This window comes from Fukomys damarensis, unplaced genomic scaffold (genome assembly GCF_012274545.1).
Source record: "Fukomys damarensis isolate Sample0158 unplaced genomic scaffold, DMR_v1.0_HiC HiC_scaffold_37, whole genome shotgun sequence".
Classification (NCBI taxonomy): Eukaryota; Metazoa; Chordata; class Mammalia; order Rodentia; family Bathyergidae; genus Fukomys; species Fukomys damarensis.
In genome coordinates this window covers 38,751,857-38,763,351 of record NW_022900949.1, presented here as the reverse complement: position 1 = coordinate 38,763,351, position 11,495 = coordinate 38,751,857, and the positions used below count along the sequence as shown (strand labels likewise).

The 11,495-nt window shown below is 37.3% G+C and overlaps 1 protein-coding gene across 3 annotated transcripts in view; it reads left to right on the top strand.

Moving 5' to 3' along the window:
* The window catches only part of Uso1 (USO1 vesicle transport factor), an 83,438-nt gene that overhangs the window by 28,799 nt on the left and 43,144 nt on the right, over positions 1–11,495 (top strand). For all 3 annotated transcript variants that reach the window (XM_010610822.3, XM_010610823.3, XM_010610821.3), the window contains exon 4: positions 9,895–9,971. In XM_010610822.3, coding sequence (XP_010609124.1) covers positions 9,895–9,971 — 77 coding nt within the window. The remainder of the gene's footprint in view (positions 1–9,894; positions 9,972–11,495) is intronic.

The following is an 11,495-nucleotide window of genomic DNA, read 5'->3' as shown; positions in this document are numbered from 1 at the left end:
AAGGACTGGCCCAATTAGGAGGTTTGAGAACGGCGGGGCGGGGGGGTGTCATGGGGCTACCTTCCTTCCTGGGTCTGTTGTCGCACAGTGCGGGAGATCGCGTACCCGCCAGATGATCTCAGGCAGGCAGGCAGGTGAAGAGACCCCCTCCGGGGTCCTTGGGTCCTTACTGGGTCTGTTGTCACGCAGTCCGGGAGGTCGCACACCCGCCGGGTGATCTCAGGCAGGCAGGCAGGTGAAGAGCCCGTCTTTTTACTTTCTTACTAGAGTCTGTAGAAGCACAAAAATTTTTACTTTTTTTTTTGTACCAGGGATCAAATTCGGGTCCTTCGGCTTGTGAGGCAGACAGCAAACCACTGAGCTATATTTTTACCCTGGCCACCCAAATTTTTAATTTTGATAAAATCTAATTTACTTGTTTTATCTTTTGTTGCTTGTGGTTTTGGTATCATTTCTAAAAAACCATTGCCTAATCTAAGATTTTGAAAAGGTATGCCTATATTTTCTTCTAAGAGTTTGATAGATTTAGCTCTTACAGTTGGCTCTTTTTTCCATGTTAATTTGTTTGTAAAGTGTGAGTTGGGATCAAGCTTCATCCTTTTGCATGCAGATAGCTAGTTAACCCTATATGGTTAAAGAGCCTTTTTTTTCCTCATATTGGTAGTCTTTGAACCCTTGCTGAAAATCTGTTGAAATAAATGTTACTACTGTTTCGTTTTGGGTTTTCAGTTCTAGTTTGTTGATCTGTTTGTTCTTGGTCCAGTGCCATGCAATCTTTTGATTATTGTCATTTGGTAGTAAGTTTTCAAATCAGGAAATGAGAGACCTTCAACTTTATTGTTCTTTTCCAAGATGGTTTTGTTTATTCTGGATCTCTTGCCTTTCTGTATGACTTTTTATGATCATCTTGTCAGTGTCTGCAGAAATAGCACCCAGGATTTTATTAAGGATCGTGCAGAATGTGTAAATCATGTCAGGGAATATGGCTCTCTTAACAGTATTGCCTTGTTACAATCATGAACACAGAGCATTGTTCATGTATTTGGGTCTTAGTTTCTTTCAACAGTTTGCATTTTTTAGTGGACAAATCTTGAACATATCTTAGTAAAATAAATTTCAAAGTATTTCATTTCTTCCAATGTTTTTGATGTTATTTAAAAGAAACTGTTTTCTTTATTTCATTTTCTGATAGCTCAATTGATTTGTTTTGTGTTTTTGGTACCTGGGATCAAACTCAGGACACTGCACTTGCAAGGCAGGTGGTGAAACCACTGAGCTAAATCCCTGGCCCTCTCAATATGTTTTTAAAAATTGAGTTTATATTCTGTGACTGATGAATGTTATTTTAAATTTTTATTTTTATTAGTACACATTTGCAGTACATAATGATTACATTCATTGTGGGGAGCTGGTACATGTACATAACACATCTTAGTTCTTATTATGTCCCCCTCTGTACTCTGTCTCCTTATCATTTGCAAAAGATTTATCTCCCTCTTTCCAATTATCTATCTTTTGTTCTGCTCTTTTTTGTACTTTGAGTTTGTTGTAGAAGATTAAGCATATTATCTTAGTTACTTTCTTATTGCTGAGACACAATACCTAATACCTGCAAATAGGGAGGGGAGAGGCTTGGGGGATGGGATAAAATTTATTTAAAAAACGAATAAAGGAGGAGAGGTTTGTTTTGGCTCACAGTTTATAGCGGTTTGATTCCATAGTTGGTGGGCTCCAAGGCAGGGTGTTGTGGCAGAAGGTCATTGTAAAGGAGAGACAGCTAGCTCGTGGCATGGCAGATAGGGAGCAGAGAGATCAAGGAGCGGGGAGCATAGACCCCTTCAGGCCATGGCTTAGTGACCCACCTTCCAACCAGGCTTCACCTCCCAATATCACATTTAGCTGTAAACTCATCAGCAGACTTATCTCTGATGAGCATCACACGCAGATGATCTGTTCACTTCCGAAAGGCCTATCTATGAGCACATGAGGCTTTGGGAGAACAAACATCTAGATACAAACCATAGCATATGATATTTTTATTTTTAATTTTTATTTTTATATAGTACAGTTTTGCTTTATATAGTAATAATATTCATTGTGGGAATTTGGTACACATACATAACACATCTTAATTACTATTATTTATTTATTTATTTATTTGGTACTGGGGATCAAACCCAGGACCTTGTGCTTGCAAGGCAGGAGCAGTGCCACTTAACTAAATCCCCAGCCCTTAATTATTTTTTATATCCCCTTCCTCTCTTTGCCTTCCCTCCATCTCTTGGTCTCCTTCCCGTTTGCAAAAGATCTGTGTCTTTGCTTCCTATTGTTTTTTATTCTACCGTAATTTACTTATACTGTTGACTAGCTGGTTGAATGGAATTTTTTAACTTTTTGAGGAATCTTCATACTGGTTTCCATAGTTGTTTGTACTAGTTTACATTCCTACCAACAATGTAGAAGGCACCTTTTCCTCCAAAGCCTCACCAGCATTTATTATGATTTGATTTCTCAATGTAGCCATTCTTTGTGGATTAAGGTGGAATCTCAGCATTGTTTTAATTTGGTATACAGGAACACTACTGATTTTTGTGTTTTGATTTCATATCTGCTACATTGCTGAATTTGATTATTAATTCAGGCTGGCCTGGAGCTCACTGTGTACCCCAGGCTGGGCTTGAACTGGTAGTGATACTCCTGCCACAGCCTCCTAAGTGCTCAGATCATAGGCATGTGCTGCCATGCCAGACTGCCTAGGAGTTGTAGTGGAATTTTTGGGGTCTCTTATGAAAAGGGTCATGTCATCTGCAAATAAGGACAGTTTGACTTCTTTTATCCTACACATTTCCCTTTTATTTCTTTCTCTTGTCTGATTGCTGTAAGGTTTCAAGTACTATATTCAATAGGAATGGCTTGCTTGATTTTAGAGGAGAAGCTTTGCTTTCCTGTTTAATGTGACGTTGGCAGTAGGTTTGTCATAGGTGGTTTTCATTAGATTGATGTAAGTTCTGTCTATATACCTATTTTCCTTAGGGTTTTTATCATGAATGGATGTTGCATTTTTGCCAAAGGCTTTTTCTGCATCTTCTGAGATGATCATGTGACTTTTGTGATTCTGTTTGTAATGTATAACATTTGTTGATTTGTGTATATTGAGCAGTTCTTACATCCCTGGGATAAAGCCTAATTGCGTAATGTATGATTTTTTTTTAGGATTTGTTGCATTGTGTTTGCTAGTATCTTGTTGAATATCTTTGCATCTGTGGTCCCTAAAGAGATTGGCCTATATATCTTTTTTAGTTGAGTGTTTGTGTGGTTTCGGAATCAAGGTAATGCTGTCTTACAGGAATGAGTGTGATAGCACTCCTTTCCTTTTAGTTTCATTAAAGACTTTGTGGAATATTGATGTTGCATCTTTCCTGAAGTTCTTAGAGAATTCAGCAGCAAATCCATTGGATTCTGGGCTTTTCTTAGTTGGTAGTTCTGTTTTTGGTTTTGTTTTTTTCTGTCTCAATTTCATTGCCTATTCTTAGATTATTCAGGTTTTTATATACTCTAGGTTCACATTTGGTAATGTATATATGTATACATTTAATCTATTCACTTCTGGATTCTTCAGTTTATCAGTATAGGTTTTTGAAGTAGTAGTTTTTTATAGTCTTCTAGATTTCATAGGCGTCCATTGTAATTTCTCCTTTTTTTTTTTTTTGGAGTTCAATACCAGGTATTGAACTCAGGACCTCGAACTTGCAAGACAGGTGCAGTGCAACTGAGCTAAATCCCTGGCCCTAACTTTTCTTTGTTGTTGTTGTGTTTGTTTTGTTTTGTTTTGTTTTGAGACAGTGTCTCACTTTGTAGTTCAGGCTGCTCTTGAACTCATTAGCCCAGGCTGGCCACGAACTCTCAGAGATCCTCCTGCCTCAGCCTCCTGAACTTTTTTCATTTTGGTAGGATTGGTTAAGGGTTTATTTTCTTTATTCTTTCAGAGAACTAGCTTTAATTCATTGATTTTTTTTGTACTTTTTTGGTTTTAATTTTATTGATTTCTGCTCTGAACTTTATAATTTACTTCTCTTTTTTTTGTATCAAGGATAGAACTCAGGCCCTTGCACTTGTAAGGCAGGTGGTGGAACCATTGAGCCAAATCCCCGCCCCATAATTTCCTTCTTTGTACTAGCTTTAGATTTGGACTGTTCTTATTTTTCCAGGACATTGAGGTGCATCATTAGGTTATTTGTTTGGGCTTTCTCTGTTTTCCAGATATGAGGATTCACAGCAATAAATTTCTTTCTTAGGATTGCTTCCATTGTGTCCAGTAGCTTCTGGTGTGTTTTATTGACATTTGGTTTAATTCTAGGAGCTAATTCTTCCCCATTGATTGATTTTTCAAGAGTCTATTGGTTTTTTTGTTTTGTTTTGTTTTTGTTTTTTGTTCATTTGTTTTTTGTTTTCTGTTTTGGGGGTTTTGTTTTGTTTTGTTTTGAGACAGAGTCTCACTATGTAGTTGAGACTGACTTGGAACTCACTATATAGCCCAGGCTGGACTGGAACTCACAGTGATCCTCCTGCCTCAGCCTCCGGAGTGCTGGGATTACAGGCCTGCGCCACCACACCCAGCTCAAGATTCTATTGTTTAATCTCTTGTGTTTGCATAATTTCTGTGGTTTCTTTGTGTGAGCTGGTAATATGCATGAGATAATTTCAATCCTTTTTATTTAAATGGGCTTTATAGGTTAGCATGTGTTTTATTTTAGAGAAAATTCCATGTGCTGCTGAGAAGAATGTATTCTGATTGTTGTATAGAACATTTTTGTTTGAAAGTGTGGCTTAACTCTAATATTTCTTTGTTGATTTTTTTGGTTTACTTGATCTGTTTATGACAGTGAAGTATTGAGGCTTCCCACTATAATTGTGTTGATAATTTTATCTTGTTTTTTATGTCCAGTATTTTGAAAAGATAGTTTTGCAGAATGCCTTAGTCTGAGTTGGTGCTTGCTTCAGCAGCACATATACTAAAATACTGTCTGAATTGGAAGTTATATTTGATTAGGGCTTGAAACATTTTACTCCACACTTCCCTGGCCTCTAAGATCTGTGTTCAGACATCTTCTGTAATTCTATGGGGTTTACCTTTATAAATGATTTGTTTCTCTTCTCTAGTGGCTTTTAAGATTCTGTCCTTTTGTTGGACTTCTGGGATTTTGCCTATTATGTGTTGTGGAGATCTTTGCTTTGCTTTGCTTTCTTTTTGTTGTTGTTGTGGTGGTGGTGGGGATCTAACTCAAGGCTGGTGGTGGCACCACTGAGCTAAATCCCCAGCCTGAGAAGTTCTTTTCTGACTGTGGGTGCTTGGGGTTCAATATGCCTCACTTATATACATGTTTATTCTTCCACTGTATTTGGAAAGTTTTCTGCTATTATTTCTGTCAACAGGTTTTTTATGCAATTCACATGTCTTCTAATTTTTCACTAATTTCAGTTAATTTTAGTCTTTGCATTATCTACCAGCTCTTGGGCCCATTTTCTGTTCCCTCTTACTATTTTTAAGGTGTCTGAGTATACAGGCACCTGCATCACCCCTTCCTTCTTTCTGACACTCTGTCCTCACATTGGTTACAGCCATACTTTCAATGGCTTTTGATTTTCTCTCCATTGATCATCTTTGGGGAAGTTGGGAGGTTTTGTAAGCATTTTGTTGCCTTGTTTTCTTGTTTCTGTTGTGTTTTGTTTGTTTGTGCGTGTGTGGGGGGTGAGGGTTGTGGGTTGATTATAGTGGAAAGATTGTGTTGCTAGTTTGGAGATATCTTTAGTTAGTATCTGCACTGTGGGCATGGCTAACTACAGGTTTGTCTTACTCATAGTACCTGACCTCCTTCAGTAGTTTTAGGAGGGAAAGGTGCAATGCAGCTGGCCCAGTTCTCTAGAAATAAAGCATGGTATTATTGATGATACAAAGACAAACCAGATACTGGCATACGGTAGAGAGCAGTTAACACCTCACTGGCTTGACCCACTGGTGATAAGTGCATGGCTGTCAGTCACATGGGGCAGCTTGGGCCACTGGTGGTTAACTACTTAACATCAGATGGTGGAATTCAAATCAGAGCCACCTGGCAGCAATATACAAATTATGGCCCTGTCATGAGCATACCAATAGCAACAACTGTCCCACCCTGATAATAGCAACAAAATCAGCAACAGTAATAGAGTCAAAGATGAACTGGATAGTGTCATACCATAAGAACCAATAAGAGCTACCACTGTACTGTCCTCTACAATAGAAATCTGTAATTATAATTTAGACACAAAAAAATATTGACATGCAATAAGTATATACTAAATGTAACAGCTATATCATCATTTTTTCCATTAAGTTTATTGGTACATTCAAAGCAAACAATACAGTTACATTTATCATGGGGATCTTGTACCTTTACATGATATATCTTGATTCTTATTTTTTCCCCATACCCCTGTCCTCCCTTCACCCCCTTCCCTATTTACAAAGACTTTGTTTCCATTTTTTCTTTTCCCTTATTTCCTTTCCCCTCCCCTTCCCACTTCCCTTTTATCCATTTTTCACACCCCCAATAGTACCACTTGAACCTTATTTACACTTTTAATTTTTCACACCAGAGAAATTCGGTATTTACTCAACTGTCCATCATTAACGACAGAAAAGAGAGGTATGGGATCAGACGTCTATAATCCCAGTACTTGGGAGGCTGAGGTAGGAGGATAGCTGCAAGTGAAGCCAGCCTGGGGGCCACAGATTTGGCTCCGTGGTTCTGCCACCTGCCTTGCAAGTGCAAGGACCCAAGTTTGATCCCTGGTACAAAAAAAAAAAAAAAAAAAGGAAAAAAAAAAAAAAAAAAAAAAAAGAAAAGAAAAAGAAAAAAGAAAAGTGAAGCCAGCCTGGGCTACATAGTGAGTTCAAGCCACCGCGAGAAGAAACTCTCAAAAAACCAAATTAAACAAAACCGTTAGAAAGGAATTCAACAATAATAGCATAGAGTCAGCTAAATATCTAAAGATTAATACAGCTTAATAGAGGGAGTGGGAAAGAGGAAAATGAAGGAAGTAAAATTTGAAAAATAGGGCTGGGGATTTAGCTGAGTGGTTCTGCTGCTTGCCTTGCAAGCACAAGGTCCCGAGTTTGATCCCCGGTACCAAAAAAAGAAAAGAGAAAAGAAAAATAAAGAAAAAGGAGAGAAAAGTGAGATAAAGGGTCTTATTAAGGAGTAAAAAAAAGTAGATAATAGTAACAAAGGAACAAACACGAAAAAGAAGAAAAAAGAGATAAAAATAAAAAAACCCAACCTCCCAAAAAAAAACAATGAAGAAAAAAAGAAGTGTCAAAACATTCCTTTTTGTTTCGAATGAGTGGTTTCTTTCCACAGTCTGCAGTATTGGAACCTACCAGATATGGGGGAGGGGCAGTGAGTCACTGCTAACACCTGTTTTATTTCCACTTGTACCTTTTGTGTACGAATGCTGGAACCTGACCCCCCTTTCCCACCAGTTGGTTGGTCAGCGCTCTCTGCTCTTGGGCAGTATTCGCTGTAGCTGCTCCCACTTTCTGCGTCCCTTTGTGCACTCCCAGTCATGGCTTTTTCCACCTAGCTTTTTGGCCTGTGGGTTTGTGAGCCGTGCCCCTTGCTTTGGAGGCCTCTCTTTCGAGTACCCCAGGTTGTGGCAGCTGTATGGACAGCAGTATCCCTGATCATATTGTCACATGGGGAAAGCAAATCACTGAGCCTGCCAAGCAGGAGTCACTTTCGGAGTAAAACCTCCTGCTGCCTTTACAGTTTCTCACAACTGTGGGCTTTTCTTGGGGATTGCACTGCTGGCCCTCTCCAAGCTCACTCACCTTGTGTTAGTGAAACAGGTCCTTTTCCCAGGATCTGGGGTGCACATCCCAGGCTCCACTGTGCTGTTTCTCCAGCTTCTTTGTAGTTTCTAGCTTTTCTGTCAGCTTCCTCCTGCTTTCTGGAGATTTGCTTCTTTTTTCTTTATTAAGGTTTTGTCTTTCAGGTATCTCAGTTCCAGGTCCTGGTAGGTTGTATTTTGCTCAATCATTTTTTTATCTCCTGAAATTATTTATTGAGTCTAATAGTTTAGTGGAACTTTAAGATTTTCTTTGAGCCGGGTGTGGTGGCGTAGGCCTGTAATCGCAGCACTCAGGAGGCTGAGGCAGGAGGATTGCTGTGAATTCATGACCAGTCTGGGCTACGTAGTGAGTTCCGGGTCATTCTCAACTACATAGTAAGACCCTGTCTCAAAAAAGAAAAAAAGATTTTCTTTGTGTAAGATTTCATCTGTAAATACGTGTAGTTTACCTTTTTCTTCCCCAGTGTATATGTTTTCTAGTTCATATGTGTTCTGCCTAGACCTTCCATTTCAGTGTTGGATAGAGGTGGCAAGAGAGGGCATTGCTACTATAATCCTTATGTTAGTTGGAGGTCATTGATTATGGCTGTGTAGTGGGGGATCTTTCTGTGTATGTGCACGTGCATGTGATGCTGGGGATCTGACCCAGGGCCTCACACATCCTAAGCATCCAATCTCTACTGAGCTACATCCCACCCTTGAATGGTGGCATTTTTATAGGTACAGAGGATGTACTCTTCTGTTCTAGTTTCTCAGTTGTTTCTTGAAAGATGCCTTTCAAAATTTCTCAGAACCAACTAATACTAATTAAAAAAAAAACAAAAACTCAAGTGGGGCATGGTGGCGCATGCCTGTAATCCCAGCACTCGGGAGGCTGAGGCAGGAGGATCACTGTGAGTTCGAGACCAGCCTGGGCTACATATAGTGAATTCCAGGTCAGTCTCAACTACATAGTTGAGACTCTGTCTCAAAAAACCAAAAAAAATAAAAAAATAAAATAAAAAAAAAGAAACCACACAACTCTTCATTTGATGTTTAATCCTGTAGTTACAACCCTCTTTGGTTTGTCTGCTTTGTTTTCATCATCCGCTACAGATCACTTTTTTATGGTCACTGAATCTTTGGGACCTGTGTTTTACTCTTGCCATTCTAAATGACACCATCATCTTATATATTTCAAAGTTTGTCAGTTTGGCAGCAACTACAGAATGTTATATTTCTTGATTTATAAACTGTACATACTTACCTGAAGTTCTTTTTTTAAGAAAACAAAGTATAGAGAAGGGTAGCCAACTGTAAATAATACTTGTGTGTATCACACACATATTAATCTGATTAATTTTATGTTTGTTTTTCTGGTTTTAAAGTTGCATTTATCTTATAAATTTATCATGTTTATAAAAATACACATAGACAAATATATACATATATGGGGTTTTTTTGGTTTGGTTTGGTTTGGTTTGGTACCAGGGATCAAACTCGAGTCCTTGTGCTTGCGAGGCAGGTGGCAGAACCACTGAGCTGAATCCCCAGCCCTATACATATGTGTTTTGTTAAATGGAATTATTTGGTCCATTAATATTTGGATTCAGTTTTTTTTCCTTTGGCAATACATCAAGTCTTTTTGTTTTTGAGACGGGATCTCACTATGTATGTAGTTCAAATTGGCCTTGAACTCACTATGTAGCACAGTGATTAAAGGTTTGAACCACCACACCTAGCCTGTATCTAAAATTTTTAATTGCCATGCCATTAAATGTTCCTTGAAAATACAGTTTTTAATTTTGCCCTCCTTTTTTTAATTTTTGTACATTTAGTTCACTTCTAAAGTTTTACAATTATTGTTAGATATTCTTTATAGTTTGCATGCAGGTGTTGTCTTAGAGAAAGTTTTTAGAAATGAAATTAATGTTTTATTTGGTCTGCTAAATAACTATTTAAAATTGTCATAATAGTTCACATGCTAACTAGCAGTGTATGAGTATAATAATTTCTTTTTTCCAGTTCGGATTCTGAAATAATAGGTTATGCTTTGGACACACTATATAATATAATATCTAATGATGATGAAGAAGAAGTTGGTAAGTTTCTAGTTATTTTACTGTGTTTTATTTGTAAAAAGTAGGTTTGTCCAATTTTGGTGATTTTAAAGTTGAGTTTGTTTTATAAATTTAGGTTCTTTGTTGTTGTTTTATATCAATAAAGATTAGGCCTAGTTCTAGAATATTATCTTAAAGATATTGCTTTATTTGTGATTTGGAAAATTCTGATGAGAAAAAGATGCTTTCATTTATTTAAAAAAAAGTTTTAAAAGGAAATAAAAATAATTCATTTAATTTATAAATAATATTATTTTAAAAGGAATAAAAATAATTCATTAAATTTATAAATTTTTTCCATGTACATTTAGTGTCTTTGGTGTGAAATAATATGAATTAGTTTGAAATCCATATGTTTGTTTTGTACATCATCTTTTTTGTTTGAAAATACTTGCATATTTCAAGTAGGATAATGTCTTTTATGGTCATTAGTGTGAAATGTTTGGTTAAAGTCTATGTTCTGTTCTGTATATTGCAAAAATATATAGAGTTAGGTTAATAATGTGTATGGTTAGTAATGTGACACAGTGCTCCTGAAGAGTGTCTTTTATTTTTACCACCAGTGATTAGATGAGATTATCACTGTCATGGTTGATTGCTGTGTTTTTTCAGGAGTCTGTTGGGTTTTCCTCCAGTTTTACATTATTTTAATATTAAATCCTCACATTTAAACAGAAGTGTCTGAAGCACTTTGATCTGGTCTGACCTTGCCTGCTGCATCCCTGGCTCAGTCACCAGGGAACAGGGTGTGCCAGGCTCTGGGGCAGACAAGCCCTGGGTTCAGTCAGCTGCCCCTGGTGCGGGGAGGGAACAGGGACACGTGTCTCTGCCATCTTTGAGTAGCTTCAATAATGTGCACAGGTCTTTCCTCTGGTCATTGTTTCTTCCATTTTTAGTGATCCTTCATGTTTTTGACAAACTATATTGAATAAAGACATTAAGGATTAACCACAAGTATAAAATCTTTTAAAGGATAAATGAAAAATTAAAAGTTAGTTATGATTTTTGTGGCCAGTATTATAGGGTATATGTGAAGATACTGGATAATCTTCAAATAATTGATTTAATTCCATAATTAAATTATTTGACAGTAATAGCAAAAACTATATGTGTTTAACAGTATTTAGGCGGCAGAAGGTGTGACATATGATTTATGTACAATGAACTCTACACTTTGAAGTTGTGTATCTTCTGAGTTTGGACAAAAGATATGCTAGTGTAATGATGGTGACATTAGGCTATTTCTATCACCTAGATGGTTCCCTTTCCCTCAGAGAAGTTTAACCTAGCATTGTTAAGAAAATGTGAATATTTACATGTCCTTAGATATCATATTTAAACATTCGAAGAGTAAAAATATTGAAATGGCTTTGAAGGTTATTTGAAGAGTATAACATTCATAATTGTGCGAGTGCTACCAGCTATAATATCCCAGTGTAGAATTCTTCAAATATCAGGAGAATTATCATTTCGGCTTAACTCTCCAATAAAAGGATACTTTAAAAT